The sequence below is a fragment of the Oryzias latipes genome, chromosome 12 (assembly GCF_053564925.1).
Source record: "Oryzias latipes strain Hd-rR chromosome 12, Olatipes_Hd-rR_3.1".
NCBI lineage: Eukaryota > Metazoa > Chordata > Actinopteri > Beloniformes > Adrianichthyidae > Oryzias > Oryzias latipes.
Window position 1 is genome coordinate 21,320,191 of NC_136248.1, and position 24,783 is coordinate 21,344,973.

The window sequence follows — 24,783 nt, forward strand, 5'->3', positions numbered from 1 at the left end:
TTTGCATTGGACCTCTGATTATAAGGTTGCAGGTTCACTTCCTGCTTTGTCCAAGTCAAAGTGTCCTTGGGCAAGACACTGAACCTCACATTGCTCTATGTGGTCTTGTTATCATCACCCTTCATGGTAGTTCTTAAGTCTTTAAGGTGATCACAGCTAAAGTCACTACAATCAATTTTCTTCCTCTTTCTGATGCTTGAATCTCAGCAGGTGGTGAGCTCCAAAGCTCGCCACCTAAAAATGATGTTCTTGTGGTGTTTTTCTGATGATTGAGGACAAGTATCAAGAAAGTGAAACTTAAAATGTCTTTTCTGAGTTGGCCTGTGAATTTATTCAAATTGTTGCCAATTCTGTTTGAAAAAGAACGTATTTGTGAGGTAAAAATACACAGGGCGGATCACAAACGGCGATGGGAAGGGGGGGCGGTTTCCTCTGTGCCAACGGTTCCGCCCACAACTCAGAGGCAAATATATGCATAAACTATGCCCATGAAAGAAATAACTTTTTTGTATTGTTACAAAAACAGTATAAACATAATCAACCCTTGTGCTATCCTGGGCACTTTAACATTGGGAGTTGGGTCATCTAGACCCACTAGACAGTGCGCTGAACCTTTTTTCTTCAAAGATTTGTGAACCTCACTGGTGTCCATGGATTACATGAAATCTTTCCACCTTTATCCACCTTTGTCATGGTAGGGAGAAGACGTCAATGTAAGGGTGGGGTCATCTAAGATAGCACAAGGGTTAAGGTGTGTAAATATGAACTGCAAGTTGTAAAAGGCTTTGAGAGCAGCACAAATTGGCCTTCTATTAGTGCCCACAACTCCCTCGGCAACACGTATTCAAGCGACCACTTTTAATGAAAATTTATGCCAACAAGCGCCTGTGTGCATTTTGGGTTTCGCATTCAGTGGAAAGTTGTGCCTCGTTAAAAAGGTTGATCACATTGGAGGAACAGAAGAAACGGGAGCTAGGCTTTTATCTCAAAACAGGATGAAAAATTTAATGCAATGAGAGAGGACAAAGAATCCACTTAAGCCTGAACTCATTGTGTAATTTGTAATGATGAAGTGACGTAATGATATCTTCAACAAAAATGTATTTTCATTATTTTGGGAAACAAAATATGATTAATTATAAGCACTCTATTACTATCACTTATGATCTTCTTTAAATACCATTATAACCTGTAAAAAAAAGAATAGTCTTTTTTTCAGATGTTTTTAATATTTCACATTCTTCAGAAAAAAACAAAATTACACATTAATACAGATATCTTTTTATACAATTCAAATTTACAATATAACAGAATTAATGACATGACAAATTGAAAAAAAAAGGCATTGTTTTTCTTTCGTAAAACAATATTCATGGCTTCAAAGATATCATCATCTGACTGAAAGAATTAGAGGATGCCATTGGATCTATCACAGAATTGTTTAGAGATTTTTTAGACCGCTTCACTCACCTGAAGATTTTTCCCCTTAGTTCTGCCATTCGATCCTGCTTTTCTTTTATTTACACATAAATATGAGAATCTATGAAATCATTTTTCAAAGTCAAGACGTTTTAAAGCAAAGCAGCAGGAGTTCGGATTTGCAACGCTGCCCGAAAAGTATGAATAATTTTGGGGGGCACTGTAGATCAAATGTATTAGCACTGATGGTAAGTGGTACTTTAATGGGAAAAAGATCATGTTTTCATAGAATGTTCTGCATTGGTACTGTGTATTACAGGGATCAGTTGTCATCTGGTGACATCTTTTTTTTATTTGCATATAAAAATCCATAATTTGCACTTATTTTCAGTGCTGCAGAATTATTGATGTATTGAAAAGGAGTTTGTGTTCAGCTTCACCTGGACTTTGAAAAAGATATTTATTAGGTCCTTATACTTCCAGTTGTACTCACTGCATTGTAAAACCTATAAAAATGATAATAACATTTTTTTTCTCTTTTTGGTTCTGAAATAAAAGCTTAAATATTAATTATTTGAGTGCCTTGTTTTTACATATTTTTCCCATGTTGTCAAGTTTCCTTCTATCAACCTTGCTACTAAGCAAACTTTTGCCATTTTCACTTTTAAACAATAAATCTCCCATAATGTCAATAAAACTAACTTTATTTTTTTTAACATTTTTTATACAAGTAGCAAAGGCAAAGAAGTTCTAACACTGATATTTCCTTTTTTCCCCGCTTTCTTTGTCTCAATAAGCAAAGCACCAAAAAGGAACTACGACATTACATTCAAAGTATTGAGGCCAACTCATATTCTCTTGGCTAAATGATATTTTACATGTTCATAGCGCACCTTCTTTTTGATATGTGCAATCACTGGCATTTAGCAGTTGAGAAATGTACCCCTCTCTGTGTTGCTCTGGTCTTTGAATCAGGCCGCACAAAACCGTTTTTTTTTTTCTCTTTTTTTTGGTAGCTCCAATTTAATGTCCAGTAAAATCAAGTTATCTTATCTTTCAAATTTGTCCTGGCACAAGTCATGTGAGACTCTTGCTTTCAGATCATTCCTGGAGAGGTTCATCATCCTTGACGTGCAAAAAACAAAGGAGTCGCACCGCTTGTCTCTGAGCTCCTGCCTCATCGGAGTTTGGTGTTACTGTATGTGTTGCGCTGTACAGAAATAAGTTTTTCCATGCACATGGTGTGACCGTCATGTAAAGAGCCGTGCCACGTGTTGCTCGGAGGTTGATCCTCTTCACTTCGACAGTAGACGTACGCCATGGTGTCCGTGCGGCTCTGGATGTAGGTGCTGCTCAGGAGAGAGCGACAGTAGAGGCTGATCTTCTCGACCCTGCGGAGTATGAGACTTGCTTTTCTGTTGAGGAAGATAAATGAAAAAGTATATTAAATAACTTTTTATTTGAGGGTTTTTAACTCCTTATTTGAGTACTTTCATTAGATTTCATGTTCATGCAGCCCAAAAGTCAAAACTGAGAAGAAAAAAAACATAAATACACAGCTAAGTTACAAATTAATTCCAGCTGCAAGATGAACTTATTTTATATACCGGTATTTAGAGAGTAATTTCTAAATATATGAACACTTTTGGCCCATTAAGACCGCACGTTCAACTACCTAGGTGGGAATTCCCTCAAAAAAGAAAGAGTTTTGTTTAGTTTTGTCTGCCTTTATTTTTCACTCTTGACAGCTGACCACCCGCAGTTACAAAAGCTGCACGTTTGGTGGCGGTACTGCTGAAAACAGGCACCAAACAGTAGGGAAAAAAAAACAACAACAAAGAAAAGCAAATACAGAGCTATTATATCTGACTATTATCAACATGCATCTGGATTCCGTCACAAATCCACATTTCACCGCCCTAACTTTCATCCAGACCAGAGTTTACTTGCTGTGGCATGAACCAAACAGCACCAAAGTGCTTCTGAAAAGCTGCTAAGGAAATATATGAAAGACGGTGCAGGCACCAAATAATGAAGTCTCTGCCATCAGACTAGGACACTGTTCATACCAATCCTCCACCTAAAGTTCCCAAATTTAACACAAATCCGAAAGTTTCCCCATGTTGCAGTTCATTTAAAGACCACTGGAGGCAGGTTGTAGAAGGGAGCAATTCTATACTGACTCCCAAGTTAGAGAATCCAACAATCAACCCATAACCTCATGCCTCAACATGAAGATTAATTATTTTTAGGTTGACCAAAGCTTCAAACTTTGCTTCATCCATCATTAAGTTGGGTGAATTATACTGATCAATGTGTCCCACCTCAGGCAAAATCCAACTGGTGACATCAGAGATTGTTGGTGTATATGTCTCAGTTCATACCAAAGACTCTGAAACTTGGTATCCAATGTTTTCCAGCTATACCATGTTGAATTAAGGGGGATGAACCACCAAATGGTTGCTAAGCACAGCTTTGATGCTAGGTCCTTCTCTGTCAGATTTCAGACATCAACTGCAAAAACTGAATATGTATGCGGTGCTCACACTGGACAAGATTCTGTTGAGTTTCAATTGAGTTTCAATGTTAAGTCAATGTACAGACACGATCTAAGGTCCTGCGGCACAATTCGAGTGTCAGGTGTGGCAGCCTGGCAGCAGCACGATTTAAGCATTGGGGTGCGATTTGACCATCAGACACAATTCTTGTTAAGACCATTTTTCTTACCCCCTCGGTGGATCTTTTATTTTTATTTTTTGCTTATTTAAAGAAAATCTGTTAATATGGTAAGAATTGTTTACTTATTTTAAGGAGCCTGATTTAGCAGTGTGGAAAGATGTAGTATCATCTAGACAACAACAAAACATTTTTTATATATTATGAGGCTTTGACTAAAAAAAAAAAGAGTGGTTCTACAATTTGGTATGACATTAGAAATGCCAAAAGGTGAACGATATGCCGAATTCTAAAAACCTCAAGGGAAAAAAAACATACAATAACATTTTTTGTAAATAGTGTGTAAGAACTAATAAAGCAACTAAAAGAGTTGCTGGATTTCTTTTGAGTTTTGTTTTTGCTTGTTGTAGGCAGGAGCTTGTATCAACTCTACGATGTTTCCATGCAAAAAGGTAATGCTGAAAAATAAGTAAAGTCTAGAAGAAAATGGGAATTAAATACAAAGGTGACAGTTTTGAGAAGTTGTCACCCAGTGGAACTCAGTTTGTAAGTGTCCTGGTCTAAATGTGCCCTTAAAGAGATAATTTATCAGATGTTAGCTATATTTTTCATATCTCTTTGGTGGTATTGTTTCACAACATGCTTATTTTTAGCTGCTACAGGTATTAAACACAAAAGTCCCACTCCGATCATCTTTTGATCTATTGTAAAAGCGTTCCCAGTCTTTTAGTTGTAGTTATCCTGTTTTAAGCTAAAATCAAAAACCGATTTCAATTTCTAGGACATAGTTTCTGCAGAGATGTTTACTCACCTTCCCCTCCTCGTTACTAAAAGCTATAGCAGGGAGTTTGTAGCCTGACCGGTGTATTTTCCACATCACAAATACGCTACTTTTTCACAGTGATTTTTCTTTTGTCTGCTCCTGATTTACAATGATTTGAATAGATAAACACTCAGAAATGCAATTTTGAGCTTCATTTTATTTATACATCTCCTTCACCATCAGAAAATGGCACGAGAACATGTTAAAAACACCAAGAACACAGTTTTCACCGGAGTGTCTTTAAAACAAAAATGCACTAAAACACATTCTTGTTTTTTTTTTTAAAAAGTTGGAAATCTCAAATAAATCTGGCAAAAAATCCACAAAGAAAAGAACTAAATTCAATTTACGTTGAAAAGTTGTGTCTGCTTAGCATCAACATCTGCCTTTAGTTAGGCAAGGAGTACAGGCATCCTTTTTACTTATTGCCAGCCATAGGTGGCGGGGGTGGGGGGTGGGAGGGCATTTTTCTCATTTCCCTTAAATTCTTATGTCTGAAACAACAGAATGCCAAACACATTATCAGGGCAAGCTTGGAACCGCATGAACTAAGAACAGATTAAACCCATTTCAAATAACTGATGACACAGAAGCTACTAAAATAAAGAACACATTTCAGGACTGTTTCCTTTTAACTGCTTCCCCTCGGGAAGCAACTGCATCAAGTGAGATTTACACATATTCTTTGTAACAACATCTTAAGTAACTAATTACAGCACAAATGGAGCTTTACATTAACTCAATCCAGAGCTAAAAACAACTCAGGGGGGACTGATTCACAGATGTAGGAAAAGAGCTCCGGACAATAAAAAAAAAAAAAAGAAGAAGCGTTCCCAAATCACGAAGAAGGCACGTGTGTTTGAGTAAACAACTATGGTGGACATGTGGGAATCTCCTGGGATTGTCGGCTCCTGGAGGAGTGCTGACTGCGCTGACGTTCCTCCTGGCCATCCGGCTACCTTTTAAAAGGCACCACCAATAGAGCTTGCTTGTAAATTACCACAAAGAAGTGCAACCCTGCCAACTTCAGGCAGTAAATAATCCACACTCGCTCATCCAAAAGCCAAAGCCCCCCCCCCACTGCCCACTGCACACACATGTTCTCACCCTCTTGAAGTTGCCCACACGCAAACACACTTGCACAAACATACCAACTCCAAAGTTGAGATAGCCAACCTGTGCCTCCTACCCCCCTTCACCAATCAGAAAGAAGGATAACCATCTAAAAGACCTAAATTATTCCTCTATTATTATATTATTTATAGCTTCAAAGCTATAGCTTCCAGGCAGTGGGGGTGGACAAAACAAAACACTGGGCTGTAACTCAAGACCTTGTGTTGCTATCATCAGTCCCGGAGCAACTGCCTTCTAAGACTCACATGCACGAATGTTTTTGTTTTAAAAATTTTTCTCAAATCATTGTTTATACTTCCTTCTTCACAGTTTTCTTAGTCTGTCAGCCTCCTCTTGTTCTACGGGTGCTGTGATGTCTGACAGTCCGTTCAGACTACTAACGGGGTGTCCCTGCAAACGGGGGTCACAGGTGAGCGAATGTCAGGGTGGTATAGAATTGCTGCCTTTAAACATGTTTTTTTCTTTTTTTTTATGAGAAGGGAGAGGAAATGGAGCTGGAAGTAAAGCTCGCTGTAGCTTAGTATCACGTTTACTGTTTGGCTTGGCTGTCAAACGCTGTTTTGGCATTGCCGTGGTGATGTAACCCCAGAATTTTTAATAGTGACCTCGCTCACTTCCTTTCCAGTGGAAGGTCTTTTAGAAAAGTGTGTGTTGTGCAATAGGGATACTGCTCAAAAGTGGCGGTGCTGAGGAGGGAACATGATGCCAAGAGAAATGGCTGAGTGATCTGAGTCTGGCACTGCTAGCTTAGTCTGCTTTGGCTGCTGTTATGTAAGAAACTTCAGGGTGATTGTAACTGGTCCTAAACAACAGAACGTCATCAAACATAATGATCAGAACACTCCATAGCAGCAAACTCAAAAATAAAAACAGAGCTACCCACCAAAACCTTTCTCCAATAGAGGCACTTTCTAGTCCTGCAGTTTAAAACTAAGTTCTTACCTGGGCCCAAGCTCATCCTCACTTCGCCACACAAAGTCTCCAAACTTCTCATAGTGGGAATTGTAGTGATGCTGCACTCTGTATAAAAGTGGAGGTGAAATCTCCATCAACATATTGTAGGCCATCTGCTGCTCCTTGCCACTGGTATAGCCGTTATACAGGTTGTACACCCTATCTGCCAGTTCTGCAAAGAAGAAAAACAGACAGCACAGCAAGCAGTTAAGGTAAATACCAATTCTATCTACAAGAACAACCCTCTTGATCCATTGCATTTAAAATGTATAGCATAGGATGAAAACACGTGCACAAGGGGACGGGCCTCGAAAAGAAAGAGAAAAAAAACACCTTGAAAACTATTTAAAAATACTGTTACAAATTTTTACAATTCTTTAAGTCTTGTATTTGTATCACATCTCTTATCCAAGAAAACAGTTAGCATTAGTGTTACATGACTGCAGTTTGTCCATGGTAGCCTGGTTTTAAGAATTCCAGCAATAAAAAAATAAATAAAATTAAACGTGTAAAAATCCAACCCCTCCAAAAAGAAAAACAAAAAGTGCTTCTCCAGCTTTTCAGATTTGTTGTCCTGATAAATCTTTTTTGTGCACGTGTATTTATGCTACTTTTCAAAGATGTCACAAAGTGAGAGGGGCTCTTTCCTTCAACAATACTTTAGGTTTATGGACCACTATATGCTTGTGTTCACTGTGTACAGCATAAAAACGAACCATATGTGAATCCTGAGCTCTTTTTTTAAAGTTTCCTCTAGAATTTTCCCCCCTTACAGTTAGCAGATAAATTTGATACACTAAGGTCTGTTTTGAATCAAGACTGTGCAATAAAAGCAGAAACTTAGGTATGGGTTTGGACCTGTGTGGCATAAAACTGTAAAGTGCGGAATACCTTCTGCACGAGTGTCATCCACCAACGGACACGATGTGCGCACTGAGACAAAGCTTGACTCAGAGTGGCTGCCTCTGTTGTCCACTGCATAGAGAGTAAATCTGAAAATGATTCACAGCAAAGATGACTAATTAACAGCGGAAATAACAATCTATTGTTAACACATGTGAAAGACTGAATCAGACAGGACAAAGCATTAAAACAATCTGTATTTCATGACCAGCACTTTAGCAATTCAAACTACTTCTAGTGACTTCTTCAGTGTTTAATCTATCATAACTATAAGCTTAAATGTTCAAAAGGAATCATTGTTAAAATAATAATCTAAATGGATAACGTTAAATATATCGAAACAACATACAACCATAACCCAATGCATAAAAAATAAAATTGCAATGTGTTTCTTTAAACTACAAAAATATACACTGATACTACGATCACATCAACCTCTGCAATACATGTTCAAGAAGCCACTTTCAATGAAAAGTCTATGAAAATGTTCATAAACAGTCATTTTGGGCTTCCGCGTTCAAAACTCTCACATTCAATTGAACTAAATTACAATTTCTGTGTCTCAAATAGAGAAATTCACTCATCATCTCACTAGATATTGGATCAAACAAACACATAATTAAATGGAAACAAGTGTAGTAATACAAGTTTATACAAAAATTTCAGGCTCTAAATAGAAACCGTATGGCCATTAAATGCAAAGTTAAACCAGGTCAAACTTTGACCAATCAGGGACTTGTATTGAGTATGGATGTGTGGATTGTGTTCCTTTTAACTCAATGAAGGGCCAACCCTTTGAAAACTGATCATAAAGGAGAAATTGATAATTGTGGTTTTTGCCCAGCCGGAATTAATTTACGCCAAGTCCTTTTATATATTGGAATAGAGCTAGGAAAGAAAAAAGGCTAGAGCAAGACTTGCAAGATTTGCATTGCTTCAACATTTCAAACCAAGCCTCTTCCAACTGAAGATGGCGGACATGTGCTAGTAAATAGTAGAAAAAGAAAAATGATCTCCTCGCTGGTTGTCTAGTGGGAACACGATGTGCTAAATGCGTGTTCAAGAACGTGCAAAATGAGCATTTTTAAAAGTGGCTGAAATGCCCAATGTGTTCGCAGCTTAACAGTTCAAAGAAAGCAACTGACAAACATAGGTATCCTATATTCCCGTTTGAGGCTAATGCCCCAAACAGGAAGTAACCAGTTGATGCGAGTGAAACACACATACCTTATTACCAGTTTTTCAGAAAAGAAGGGAGGAAGGGTAACATTTACTAACAAGAAGATGCTAATCAGAGGAAGGTCTGTGTGAGTGCAAACATTAGAGAAACTAATGTATCTATAAAATAATGAAATTAATGCTTTGATCATTTAAGACATTGTTGTTTTTTTGGTAGTAGGGGTAGCATTTTTCCAAAAAATAATTTGGCACATCCAAATCATGAATCAAGTAGGACTCTTCTAAAGTATGTTTAAATTTCCTGTTAATGTACAAAAGCTGTAAAACAAAGAAATTCAAATCTTCAAAATCTAAGGCTAAAAAGTTGGTGTGCCAGTTAAACTATAAAATCCTTACAGATATCTCAGCAGTCACATATGCAAGTTTTCCAGAGACGCTTAAATGTTGTGAAACCCACACCAGTTACTCAAGAGAAATGTAAGCTGATCATTTTTGGTGGATTTATTGATTATATGCTACTTGAACCACGCTCAGAGCAGAATGTTGTAATAGAACGCTTTAGAATTAGAAGAGAATGCTCACATCGATTCAGATGCCTTTGCTGTCACATTATATTTTTCAGAGCTGACCCTCAGCCTCCCCAGGGTGGGCAATTCCGGACCTTTAGGGCCAGTATGTCTGCATGTTTTCCAGATATCATTACCTTACAGCTGATTATCTGGATCAGGTGTGTCCAGGGCAATTAGAACAAAACTGAGCACCCACCCTTGGCCAGGACAATGTGATGCAGTTACGCCAACAAGAATGAAAGTAATATGATAAAACGATCCAAAAAAATTCTGTGTGTTTGTATATAGTTTTCTAATTATAATGTACAGTGTCTGCACATCCTCAACTGCCTGCATTTGCCTAAAAATGTAATTGGATTTGTATCGTAGGTGTGATTTTATTTAGAAATTAAATAATCACTGTGTCTCAGATCATTTAAAATGCTAACATAACATGGACAAATTATAAAAAAACAAACAAAAAAAAACAATGAAAAAGTGGTCAGATATCCCAGTTATTTATCCCAGTTATTTACCTGTATTTCAGATTATTAACATCAGCACCATAATGTCAAGAGAAAAAGCAGCAAGGTGGCATCTGGTCTGACTCCAAGAACTCCAAAAGGACAAAGTTCCTCTTTTTGAAAATGCCAAACATAGGAATGTTTTGGGTTTAGAATGTACGACCATCAATTCAGATCCCACAAGACATTCAAGGAGCAAATGAGACGCACAGACAAAACCTAAAGCATCTCAGGTAGTGTAGGACCACACAGTGAGAAACAAAAACCAAAAAAAAAAAGAAAAAAATGACCTTTACATGTCCTTTTGAAAATATCAGTCTGTCTAGTTCTGAAAATAACAAAAATGAACAAGAAGGAAGTGGTCATACTGCATCTAAAAAAAAAAAAAAAGAGAGAGAAAAAGAGAAACAAGCAGTGGAGCCAATACCATCAATACACCATTGTTTGTGCTGTCTTGATGATGCTTGCTTTCTTTGTGGCATGACTCACCTTTTGGCACAACACTAAAGACCCTTTCAGACATGAAATCATTACTGTTGTTTGCATTTCAGATATACAAGTTTGGCTTGGTGTCTGGCTGAGAATCCAGGTAACTTTCAGTAAAGGTCATGGGGTTAATTTTTTGAGGTTCGATCCTGTAACAGCAAATTCTTCTCAGATCTGACCCCAATAGACGGAAGAAAAGTCGGTTAATCTGTGATTATGACATATTTACAATAGTATTTTACTTTGTTCCACAACCAAGGTGAGTAACAATTCCATTTCCATTCGATGTACAGTAAGCAAATTCACTCATTGGTTTAAGTCATTATCTCTTCACAGATCTTCTTTAGTTGTAAACACCTAAATAAATGCCACATAGAAAACAAAATGAAATACAAAAGAATGAATGCTTAGAATAGCCCTTTGTGCTGAAATAAAGCCCAAGCTAAAATTTGTGCAGAACCCGTCCATCTAGTCCGCATTTTATTAAATCTTTTAGGAAATTGAAAATGCAAAAAATTACTAAGTCAAACAAGGAGAATCTTTTTAACAAAATGTTTTTGTTTCATCTCACAATCCGGGCACAAAAAAGGGTTTGGCAATCATGGCGTGCAGCATTGTATTGAGAACATGTGTGGCACAGCTTAGCCATGTGTCATTGTGAAGGGCTTCAACTGTGTTTGCACCTCACCTCGGTCTGTTATATAAACTAGTTTGGAGAAAGATTTATCAGGACTGTATTTTTATTGAACCTAAACTGTAGCAGGTCTGTTGATTTTGGCCATTTTGCACATTGAATGGTCTGAGAATGTTTTAAATCCTCAGTATACTAGATGAAATTGTTGTGGCATCAGGTAGCAGCTGTTGAGCATCCACTTGAACAACTCTGAAGTAAATGCCAGTGGTAGTTTTAATATTGTTTAATTGGGAATGTAGTTCTGAGATCTTAAAGCTCCCAGCCTCTAACCTTAGAGATGAGGCAATTGGCAGTGATGCAGATACTTTTTGTCTCAACTTAAAAATTACAAAGCTTATAGGAATGTAATGATTAATCAACAGAATAGATTCATTAATTTAAAATCCTACGATCCAACCAGATTGATCTGTCCGAGGCAAGTTGTTAATTAAATCAAAAGTAAAATGTGAATGCATTTGCTATTAATTCTTGTTTACTTACAAACATTTAATTTACACTTGATTATCTTGCAAAAAATACAAGGGAATCTTTCTCTGCACTGTTCAGTACCAGGGTATTTATCTCAGTCACACTGGTTGAACTTTTGGCTGAAAAACTTTTGGCCTGGATCCATTTTAGGTCAGAGAATCGTATCAAATCAGATTGTTCAAAATGAACCAATATTGAATATGAGTCGTATCATCAACCACAAATTATGATATGAATCAATTCAAATGAATCGTTACGCTCCTAAAAGCTTAAGTATGCAAATCTGTTTCTTCCAGAAACCTGTTTTGTCTTTAACTAATTCGTTCTTATGACAAATAATTAAATGGAAGTTGGATGTGAAAAGTCTAATATTTAAAGACTTTAGACTGTAAAAAGAACATTATTTTGAGGTTTACTGTTACAATACGGGGTTATGTAGCTTCAGACACACAAGGTGTATATTTGTATAAACTCCTATATCCTGTATATTCTTTGCCGAGAAGGAAAGGAGTGAATTGTGAAGATTGGAGAGAGTAAGCACAAGTAAAGAAAAGGGGGATCCGTTAGAAGTGAGAGTTCAAAAAGGAATTCCGTTGAGACAACTGTGTTATAATATTGGGTTTATATAAATAAAATGTAATTTAATTTAATTGAACGGTCAAAATCAATCAGTTACGAATCCATTGCAGTTGTTGTTACACTAGGGCTCTATAATATTACATACATTTTATTGTATGAATTATAATTTTCTATAGAAAGAATGAATCTGGTAAGAAGCATGTAATAACTTGGAGAGCTGCAGTTTTATATATTTTCTTTTTGCATTTAGGTGTTGTTTGTGCTGAAAGGGGGGGGATTGAAAAAACCTTGTTTTGATTCACATGCAATAGTTTTCTCACTGGAGAGGAAGTTTTCAAAAAGTTAATACAATATTGAGAAATCTGCATTGGTTGAGCAAAAATCTTCAACTTTCAGCAGTTTCACCACAAAGTTACCACTGTAAAAACAACTGAATGGCCCATGAAACAAAGTGAGAAAACCCACAAAACTTGTATTGCATTACAGCGCTCCAAAAAGGTTTGGAAATAAAAAACAATAAAGAAATTAAGATATTATCCTTTGTGCTATAGCTGTTTCTTTCTTAACCCTGTTGCATTGGATGTCTTTTGCAATTTGTTTCAGCGCCATCAAACGATTGTTTTGGTTGTAACATAACCTGTTTGGACATTGCTTGCATAGTTTGTCTGGTCTTGTTATTCAGCAGGGTAGATGTGGTATTCCCCAAGAACCTCAAAAAAGAAGCACAAGCCTTGCTGGCTCCTCTGCCCAGCAAAACAATGATGGCATGTCACAGTCACACTGTTTAAATTATGTGGCCCCATAACTTACAAATGGATACAATGAGGTAGGAACAAGAAGATGACAAAGCAAAAGCTTCATAAAAACACTTGAAGTTTTTCATGGGACGTTTTTTTTTTTTTTTTTTTTTTTTTTTTTTGGGGCCACAGGATTGCTTTTTTTTTTCTTTCAGAATCAACATTGCAACTTTTGAGACTTTTGTGTATGGTTGAAAACCTTTCTTTAAGCATTGTAGGGGGATATTATATAAAGAATGACCATCAAATATAATATGCACTGTTTGCCTCATGACTAATTACCATCTCTTTTCATTTGAATAATAAAGCCATGGCTAAAAGTCTTCCAAAGTCATTTGGAGAATTGTAAGAAGGAATAAAATAATAAAATAGGGGATGAGGTTTGAAGAAAAATCCTTAATGATATATAATCTAGGACAAAAGAAACTCTACAAATTGAGTTCAAAATCTCTTTGGATAAGCATTGTTCTTTTATAGTTAGGGAGTTTGTTTTTTTAATGACGTTCATATTTCAAATCCAGCTATGTTTCCTTGTGTGATAACACATTGTCTGACTATTGTTTATTGTCTTTTTTGATTACTTGGCTTGGAAATATTGATCATAGAATATGCAAAACCTATAAATGAACTAGGATTTCTGAGTTTTCTTTCATAAAATGGTCCATTTAAGACACTAGTTTGGTGAAAGTTTTTTGTCAAAAATAAAAAAAAATAATTAGAAAGGAAACAAAAAAGAATTAATAGTATTTGAAAAAAAATAATGATGCATGAGAGAGAAAATTTATTTGAGAACTCGAGAATTAAAAAAAATCTATCAATTCTGTCTTTTGGCAGTGAAAGCTATCTCTATTTCTGAGGCTGGTGGTGCTTGTCCATAGTTTTAAAAGCACTGAAATTAATGAATGGCAACTAATTTCCCTTAATTGGTTTTAAACAAAAGAAAGACGTCAGAATAAGAGATGACAGGAGAAAAAGCTCAGAATCAGCACAAGATAAAGAGCATATTATGGAAAGTGCTGCTAAGAGAGGATTGTATTTTTTCACGGCTGGCGAACTTTGGACAGTAGGGGATGTATTTTCCATGACATCAGAATTTGGACCAACATCTGTTGAGCCACTCCATAAATCATTTAAAGCCACATAATTGTTTGTCATTGGCTGAAGAATCTGTGTCAGCTCAGTGTCTCATGACTTTGAAATCCTCAGATATAAGTGGCACTGCACTGTCATCATAGCTCAAAATAAATCGGATTTGCTTTGAATTGGAAAACAAATCCTGAGCTTTAAATACCTTCGCTTGTAAGTATCACACAGATAGATTCACATTTTCCAGACAATCCAAAATTCCAAAAATTCATTCACTTTGACTTAAACAACATTTACAGAAATAAATCATTCTTCTGAAATATCGACTCAAATGAACCACTCAAAAGTCTGCTTGCTCTAAAGTATTTGTGGTCCTGTTGACCCGATGTGAAAGCAGGACCACAAATACTTCTGTAAACACATGCTTCTGTGGGACTCTTTTGTGTTTATATTTCCAAATAAAAACGAACTGATCAACAGCTTACACATAGGTTTTGTGGCATGCATAGCTAAACAAATCCATGCAGACTGTCACGCTCATCTTAGCTTCTCAATGAAAAAAAAAAGTCTCTCCTTGTAGTAAAAGAAAGAAAATATTGCACGCTGTTACTGTTTTCCAAATTAAGATGCCAGTAAAAATCTAATTAAATCAGTTTGTTTTTTACTCCCTTTTTTATTCTGCTAGCTGGTTTGAAGTTTCATATCAGATTACAATTTTAATTGCTAACAGGTCGTCAACAGGGACAGGCTGTAAAATGCTGTTTTTACTTTAATTTATGTACTTAACCCTTGTGCTATCTTAGATGACCCCACCCTTACATTGACATGTTCTCCCTACCATGACAAAGGTGGATAAAGGTGGAAAGATTTCATGTAATCCATGGACACCAGTGAGGTTCACAAATCATTGAAGAGAAAAGGTTCAGTGCACTGTCTAGTGGGTCTAGATGACCCAATTCCCAATGTCAAAGTGCCTAGGATAGCACAAGGGTTACGCCTTGTGTGGCGTTAAGACTTTTGTTACACGGTCAGTGCTTGTGGGTCTGGTGAACCCGCAGAATATCGGGGTTTTAAAACAACTAAATCCCATTTTTAGATCCCATTTTAAACTAATGTGACACTATTTCTTTTTTACTGAAATGTAAAAAAGAGAGAGAATAGGTTATAATAAATTGGATTTAGTGGACAAAAACCCATTCACAAATTCAGCCCCAACACCCTAAGTAATATAAATGTGTAAGGTGGCATACAGTTTAGTCATTGAAAATGTGTTTGTTCTTCACAGAAAATGAGCATTAGACAATGAAATTTAGATGTACAAAGATAATTAATTCTTTCATTTTTCTTCTGTCAAAAATGAAAAAGGGTCCCAGAAAGCAGATTACTATAAGAGAGTTATGTACATATTTTGACCTGTTCCTATCATTTATTTATTTTGTGACGGTACTTTTTCTCAAAATCAAATAGCCAAAAACTGTCAAAGCTGTTTGTTTTTAATTTGACAACAAAAAAGGAAATTTAAGGCATCCCTTCATCATTCATGATGATAGCACAAGGGTTAACCCTTGTGCTATCCTAGGCACTTTGACATTGGGAGTTGGGTCATCTAGACCCACTAGACAGTGCTCTGAAGCTTTTTTCTTCAATGATTTGTGATCTTCACTGGTGTCCATGGATTACATGAAATCTTTCCACCTTTATCCACCTTTGTCATGGTGGGGGGAACATGTCAATGCAAGGGTGGGGTCATCTAAGATAGCACAAGGGTTACATGAAGAGTGATACATTTTATGTCACCCCAATACTGCTCTGGACAAGATTTAGAAAAAAAGGTAAAATAGGAAATCAAAATTAAAAACATTTTTGGATAGCCTATTGTTTTCTTTTTGAACAAACCTTTCTAGGTTTGATTTTTAAAGCAAAGGTATACACAGTGACGCTTCATCTGCTTTTGGTAATCAGTACATGAACAGAGGAATCTCTCTCATCAGAAAACTCAGGGGGAAATTTCAGGGTAACAAATTCTCAGGGATGTGCAAAATGGGGACTGGTTTGAGCTTTTCACCATTCAGTTTAAAGACCCATTCTGATGCAAATTGTGTTTTTGGTATTTTTCCCATGATGAGGGATGGTTAAAATACTGAGTATTCTTTTACTCAAACTGCTGTGAATCTCAAGCAAGCAACAAAACATTGATTGAAAAAGCTTGTAGCTTTGTGCTCCGTCTAGCTATAATGCATTCACTTGTAGACATCTGAGCTGGCATTTACCTCAAAACTGTTTATGGCAGGGGAACTTCAATATTGCTCACCATTTACGCTGAATCAGTAGTGTTAGGTTGGGAGTGTGAGGGGCTGTAAGCTAGTGAGAGAGTATGTGAAGAGAAGGATGATGGGAAGTCAGGCTTGCTCTGTCCCGACAGTCCTGCCCACAACTCAGAGGTAAATTTCCAAAGAACTCCTGCCGCTCTGCAGAAACTATGTCCAAGAAAAACGGGCTAAAAACGGCTAAATTATAACTAAAAAACCACTGGGTACGATCCCAGATCAAAAGATGATTGGAGTAAGACTTTTGACAAAATAAGAAGAATGAATGAACTTAACTAGAAGCAAATACCTTGAGATCACTTTTGTTTTTATTTGAACAAAGTAAAAATAGATCAAAAGATAATCAGAGTGAGTCTTCAACACTGGCCTGGGTATTAATAGTATCCTATTATAAACATTAAAACAGAAAGAGTGCTTACTTATACAATATTTTCTTCTGTAAACTGTTTTCTATTTAGACTTTCTTTTTGAGCAACCCTTTTTACTTCTTCGTCTGACTAGTAAAATCTTGTAGCCAGCACTTTGACCTCAAATCAAGTTTTTGGAATAAATAGGATGTCCTATTCTTGTGTTTTTGTAGGTTACTGATGGTGTTCTTGCCATCTGAAGCTAGGCTGAAATAATACAGTGTATTTATATGAACAGTAATAATACATGTCTGTTCATATATTTAGGCATCAGTGGGAGTCAGTGTGAGGACAGCAGTTTTCTGGTGAAACTTGACCTCCGTCTGACTTGAGACTTCAGGGCAGCAGCTGTTTTGTGTTTTCATATAGTTCCTTGAGATGTGTAAATCCAGGCAGGTGCTACTGGCACACCAACAGACACGAACCAATCAAAACAAAACAAACTGGGCTGAGGGTGAATCAAGAATTCAAGTTGGCAAAAACATGCGGATGATCGTGAAGGAATTTTAGACAAACTTGTCTTTGTCTGAACACCTGAGGTGTCTGGATAGTCTTCCTTAAATGGTCTGAAATAACAAAAAAAAGCAGCAGAGGGTGGAGTTAAAAGATGAGGAGGAGCTGGAACTGACAAGCTGATACAAAACTCAGGACAGTGAAAACTGTAAAATAATTATAAAATGTAACACAAAATTTGTACATTCATAGCTTTTCTCTCATTTTCCAAAAATTAAATACCTATCAAATGTTGTTTAACTCATTGTAATGAATTTTTAAGGCAGTAACATCTTTTCTAAGAATAAGTAGAATTACAGATGACATGTTTTAAGGCTCTAAATCCCCTCAGACATTTACACTTTTCTCTGTTGTTTAAACTCTCAAAGTTCAAACCTTTATAGAAAAAATAAGTTTAATTTTACTCAAATCTTTGATCGAAGATTTGGCTAGAATTAGAGCATTGAATGTACAGGAGATGTGGCAGGAGAGAGATTGACTGACAAGATTTCCAGCCAATCAGGATGCAGAATTCAGTGCACTGCAAAAAAAAAAAAAAGCAAAATTGCACTGGAAAAAATCCGTGAAACAGCAAGATTACGAAAGGTGAACGACAAGATTGCTAGGGAACACTATATACAGTAGCTCTTCATCAACACTGGTAAAGCACTGATATTAATCAACGGAAATACCTAAAGTTTATGTTTATTAGAGATTACAAAGTAACAAAAGGTGAACTTCCATACACACACCTTACAAACCTGACAGAGATTTTACCCCAAATAAGGCAACATCATTCTTTTTTTAATCACTTTAACGTGAAAGATAATCTAAATAAAGTATGCAAAACAGGCCTTGAATGTTGAATCTACTTACATTCTGCTTCAGTTTATATATAGTTTTACAAATAAAGTAGATGTCATGCTGTGAGGAGTAAATATGAATGAAAGTGCAAAACGTTCTATGAGAGGAGGGCTGCTTTGAGGAAGAATGGCCTCCAAACATATATGCTGGTTATATGCTATATATGCTAAGGAAGACTTTAGGATTTAAACAATGCTCAGTAGGTACCAAGGGATCCAGAGTGTGACAAAATAACATCCCCCACAACATTGGACCAAATTAATGTACGTTTTAAATAATTAAAATTTAAAAGACAATAGATTTCCTTTCTTATGTTGATTTTAACAAATGCTGACTGTGCAATCTGACTGTTGCAGCTCAAACATTGACTGAATAAATAAAAAAAGAGTGAGTGTGGTGTCACCTTTAGAAAATGTTTTATTCTTGCCTCCAAAGAAATTAGGTCAATTCAGTAGCCTTTTTTCGCAATATAGACGTTGCCGTTTTGGTGCAGACAATGACATTAAATAGTGGTTTGAGTCCTCATTTCTTCTTGTTTAACTTATATCTGCTGCCCTTACAGCATGTTTTAAGTTCTTTTAAGGATCTTTTTTACCACTTTTACGCTGATGATATTCAGCTATATGTGTCTTTTAAACCACAGGATGTTTTTAAAAGACAGACTCTACTCAAGTGTCTGGACTCTGTCAGGAGCTGGATGAGTGACAACTTTCTTCAACTAAATGAATCTAAAACCGAAGTCCTCGTCTGCGCGCCGGACAAATGCCTGCCTCAGATAGTCGAGAGCCTTGGTCCACTCGCATCTTTTATTGAACCCTCTGTGAGGAACCTCGGTGTTATTTTAGATCCTGTATTATCTCTTGACTGTCATATTAACTCACTTGTTCGCTCTCGTTTCTATCATTTGAAGAATATTGCTAAACTGAGTCCTATTCTGTCACGCTCAGAAATGGAGATGCTCATCCATGCTTTTATTTCAACACGCCTCGACTATTGTAACTCCATTTTCACACGTTTAAATGAAAAATGTCTGGAACGGCTTCAAGTTGTACAGAACGCTGCTGCTAGGATGTTAACAAAATCCTCTTAGAATTCACATTCAGAAAGTTTGGGAACCACTGCGTTACCGAGTGCATTTTAAAATCCTGGTACTAACATACAGAGCTTTGAAGAGCCAAGTACCAGTTTACCTAACAAACCTCCTACAGCCTTACACTCCCAACAGGTCCCTGAGATCTTGTGACCAGGGTCCGCTGGTTATTCCAAGAACTCGGTTGAAAACAAAAGGTGACAGAGCCTTCACAGCGGTCGCTCCATCTCTCTGGAATTCCCTCCCCCTTAGCCTCAGATCTGTGGACGCAGTACTTTCTTTTAAAAAGCAGCTTAAAACGTATCTTTTTAAAATGGCGTTCTCTTAACTTTGTCTTATTTCTATATGTGTATTATATAGTGTGTTTCTTGCCTTTATGTTTACTGTAAAGCACTTTGTGATTCTATATCTTGAAAGGTGCTATACAAATAAAGCTTATTATTATTATTCTATGGCAACCACTCTCGCCAATCAGGAGTGAACTTTTTGGAAGGCCACACCCTTACCACTCGAGAGCAGGCTCGGGAGAATCTGTCAAAAGTTCGACATGGGACCATACTTTTATTTAGATATCTGATTGGCCAATTTACCACTTGAAAAAAATGAGGATTAGCAAGAACATGTTATAAAAAAAGGTAGTAGAGAAAGAATGGTTATTCTGACAAATATAATGACTGAGTAATAGCTGTTTCTTTCTAAGTACATGGGATTTTGGCTTCTTGGAGCCAGCAGGTACCTATTTGCAAAGCAAGCGGGGGGAGGTCACTCAGTTCATATACACTCTAATATAAAATCAATGAGTTGAAATCTGGAGTTATGAGTCCACTTTTTGAAACTTTTCTTGTAGCATGGGGTATGTTGTTCTGCTGCTAAAGCTTCATGGTTCACGTGTTGTGCAGAAAGAAACCATTTCCTGCCTTTTTTTTTTCTTCAAATGGTTGCCTTTCCAGCATCTATTTATTCTCCCTTGACTTGACATCTGACATTTCAGTCCACACAACAATCACTGTTTTTTGGACCACTTTCTAAACTGTTGTGTGTGAACCCTTCAATAGTCTGAAGGTCTCAGACCGGCTCGTCTGGATTAACATCCATGTCACGTTTAATCTTTTAAAATCAATTTTCATCGCCTGTGATACTTGAGTAGATAAACTTCATATGGCCAAGATGCCCAAATAGAAAGTGTTTCTGCAGCATTTTCAGTTGATTGGCTATTCTTATGCAAAATGGATTTCAAGCTGGCTTCCATACCATAGATACAGTAATGATCACTTTTGAATCCATCTTTTTTGGTACTGGGTACAGAAAACTGCAATGATAAATCTGCAATATATTTATTTGAAACCTCAACCCATCGTATCAAATTTCAGCTGCTGAAGTTAAGCTGAAACTTTTTAGAGCATTTTCTGTTGCCAGAGAAAATTGCAGCCATGGTGAACTGCTGTGGTGATTAAACCTAAAAGAAACACCAGTTGAAGTCTTATCAGACGCTTGATTAAAACAAGCGCAGTTAGCAGATGTCAGATGTCTCTTTCGACGTAACTCCAACGTAAGCTCTGCTCTTATCAAAGAAAAACAACACTGCGAAGAATGCCTAAACACAGACAGCAGTGCTCCAAAAGGTGGATATTTAGGTTCCCGCCGAAGGTTTTCACAAGTAGCAGGCTGGTTTCCACAGATTAACAACCCAGCTGTTCACCTTCTGATATTAGTGTTCTTGGCAGTTTTTCAGCAAACTGATCAGTTAGTGCTTCATATTTGAAAACCGTTTTTATCAGAACTTCAATAGCTGGAGGTGCCCTAACATTACAAAGAACTTGAAATTTCATTGTACCGTCACATTTGTATTATTTTTGTAATTAGTGTATACATATTTGTGAACACAGCTGTCCATCTATCATCTTTTTGTTAAGCACAAATACAAACAGTAAAAATGAGGGCACTGTTGTAACTGTACATTATGCAGCAACTGTATACCCTTGCCAGATCTATCTTACATAAAAAAAGAATTTAGTGAATGCTCATGCAGCTCAAAATAGTTTAAAGTTTGTTGTTAAGGCTATATATTGTAGGATTGACTCTTTTTCTAGTAATTGCTCTAATTCAATAAGAAATTGGAGCAACTGCAGTGTCCTTTGGCATAACTAAGTTTAAACTTGGAATGTCATCTATCAATCTAAGACAAAAACAGGCCATGTGTGGAAAAAGGAAACCATGAATGTATGTGACTTCTTAAGAAATATCATTGCAGTGGTTCCCAAAACAAATCAAGGCCACCTATGCAAGCAAGACACTGGAGAACAACACCCGAGACAAAGCAAAGAGACCAGGATGTTGTCCGAAAAAAGCCCAAACAACATCTGGACACTGTCTGTCTCTTCAGTTATTGCTGATCTTGCAACTTTGCTACAAGATTTTAGGTGACCAACTGTAGATCCCAGCCATTTTCTTATTCTGAATGGTCGATTCCCAAACCACTCTGACTGAAAGAAGTCCTATATTGTTATCCAGGACATTTCCTGTTCAGAGGATGAACTAAGTACAATCTCTCTTAACACCAGCATTATTCAGTCAAAATAAAATCTACAAGATTTTAGGTGACCAACTGTAGATCCCAGCCCATTCTTATTCTGAATGGTCGATTCCCAAACCACTCTGACTGAAAGAAGTCCTATATTGTTATCCAGGACATTTCCTGTTCAGAGGATGAACTAAGTACAATCTCTCTTAACACCAGCATTATTCAGTCAAAATAAAATCAAAAATAAATGTTATATATAATTATATTTCCGCTGTCGGTTTCAGGCTGTTTCAGATTATACCCCGCCGATCCACAGTCTTTTTTGATTGGTTGACCTCTAAGGACTCTATGTGTAGGTTATCTCTTGTTTTTGTCTACTGTGTAGAAATATGTAGAGTCCATAGATGGAGAAGGGAGATTTTGTTTTAGTAAAGGGGAATTACTCAAAATTTGGCCTGCGTGAATCTGGTGATTTAAAAAAAAATCTCCCCCTAATAACCTCAGTTAGTATATTTACATAAAAACATGTAACCTTGTGCTATCCTAGGCACTTTAACATTGGGAGTTGGGTCATCTACACCTCAAGCCAATGCGCTAAATCTTTTTTTGTCAATTATATGTGATCTTCACTGGTGCCCATGGATTACATGCAATCCTCTTCACCTTTTTCCACCTGTGTCATGCTAGGGATAACACGTCAATGTAAGGATCGGGTCATCTGGACCCCATAGGATTGCACAAGGGCTAAACAGCCCAAGGCAGAACATTAACATCAGAGAAAAAAAGTAACCATTTGACACGGACCTGTTTGCTTTTTGCATTTTTTCATTTTACCAGGTACAATGAGAATAACAACAATTGTCGTATTTTTCTCTCTCTTAGAGGTATGTGCATTTGTGGTTAAGTATGAAACGTCCAAGCTTACCTGTAGAGGCTGTCAGGTTCCAGGCACTTAAAAACCACAGAGTACAGCAAAGAATGGGCGTGGTCTCCACTCCGCCTTCCAGCAACCACACATGGTGAACCCAGACCAGAGAACAGGTCGTCCTTCAAGCTCAGAATCTCACCTGATACAATGACGACAAAAAAACTTTAATGATTTGCATAATTTTGGGTAACCATACAAGAATAATCAGGTTAGAGAAAATTGTGCACAACAAAAAACTAGAAACTGGATAATTTCTGTATCATATTTTGTTATATTTCTATCCTTCATTGACTGGTTTTGTAAGTTGTCCCACTGCCTTGCCCTGTGGGAGCTGTTTTTACCAGCAACAACTCAGAAACTATATAAAAGAAAGATTTTCTTCTTTACTGGAAGCAAACCCTATATAATATCTAATGGAACTTTTTATGTAAACATACATAGTTCTATTACAATGACATCTCACTAACTGCCCTAGTGTCTCACAAAACAGTGCTTCACAAGCTGTGAAATATTTTTCATGTCAGCTTACGGGAAAGCCGATCGACGCACAGACATTCATTCAGACACAGGCACGCACAATGTCAGTTTCCAGTGCTCATGGGGGTTATGGAAAAAATAGTAACCTGTCAAAATAGTTTAAAATAGCTCAAATGGTCAGAGATCCAAGTCTTTCTTCACAAGGTAAAGAGAGGCTTAGTTCTGGCTAATGATACATGGGCCAACTTATAAACACAGAGAGTACGTCTGGCTGGTGGGGCACAAGGGGATGGTAAGAAAAGGTTGTCGAAAGGAGGAAAATGAACTGCATGAATGAAAGATTTGACCTTTACACAAAAGTAGCTTTGTATATAACAGAGACATTCCAGCACTGTTGCAGGGGAACTTTTTCTCAAGTTAAATTTCCTTTTTGAGCTTTCTTATAAATATATAAGATTATAATCCATAAAGGTTGTGCACAACAGTGCCTTCCATCCATTCATCCACCCACCAACTTCAATTGAGCTGAATAGACAGGAACCTGCTCAAAAAGACTAGACTCCCATCTATCTCTGGACAGCTCTTTTAACTCTTCTAATTCTATGAAAATGTTCTGGACAGCTAATGCATACACAGGGTTAATCAATTCTGAGTTTTGCAAAAGTCCATTTTGGATAAACTTCAGTGGGAGGTGGAGGTCATATGCTGACAAAAAAAAGAAAAACTCCACAAAATCCACATTTATTTAGTACAATGACTGCAAATAATGAATTCTGCACCTTTACATATAAACACAATCTCTTACAGAAGGCAACCCTGGTGGAACCCAACACCTACCAGAAAAAAATCCAACCTACTGCCTTCAGGATGAACCAGTTTAAAAATGGTCTTGACTGGTTGTAAAAAAAAAACAAAAAAACTTGTGTGACTCCTCAAGGACCCTAAAAAGGCCAAAGAGCCAATCTAATGTTTTACAGCCAGAACAAAAACCTCACTGTTCCTTATGAACCGAGGTTAAACTGTAATGAGACATGTTTCTCAGCCATTCCAGAAAATACCATACCAGGCTGAAGAGTAAGAGTCCCCTAAAGTTATAACTTATCATTGAGTTCAGTTCAGAGGAACGGCCCTATTCAGCTGGTTGCATGAGCTGGTCACATACAGTCCTACAGCAGAACATCTGTATAGATCTAATTTCCACTTAAATATCTGTTGCAGGCCGGAAATTCTGGACCACTTCGGCAACTTAAGTCAGATAAAAGTCATCCGAGCTTCTGGGTTTATGGCGTTTACTTTCTTGCAGGAAAACATTTTGGTGGACTTTGAAAGACCCTTAAAATCTTTCTTTGCGTTCCACCATCATTGCCCCAAGAAAATGAATTATTCAAGCCTAACAGTAGAAATCAA

General features: G+C 37.0%; 1 protein-coding gene across 2 annotated transcripts in view; it reads right to left on the reverse strand.

The window, feature by feature from the left end:
- Positions 1-2,026: 2,026 nt before the first annotated feature.
- astn2 (astrotactin 2) overlaps positions 2,027-24,783 on the reverse strand; it is a 325,617-nt gene continuing 302,860 nt past the window's right edge. For both annotated transcript variants that reach the window (XM_023961099.2, XM_078956323.1), the window contains 4 exons: positions 22,897-23,038; positions 7,898-7,998; positions 6,995-7,178; positions 2,027-2,834 (listed from right to left, as the gene is read on the reverse strand). In XM_023961099.2, coding sequence (XP_023816867.1) covers positions 2,597-2,834; positions 6,995-7,178; positions 7,898-7,998; positions 22,897-23,038 — 665 coding nt within the window. In that variant the 3' untranslated portion in view covers positions 2,027-2,596. The remainder of the gene's footprint in view (positions 2,835-6,994; positions 7,179-7,897; positions 7,999-22,896; positions 23,039-24,783) is intronic.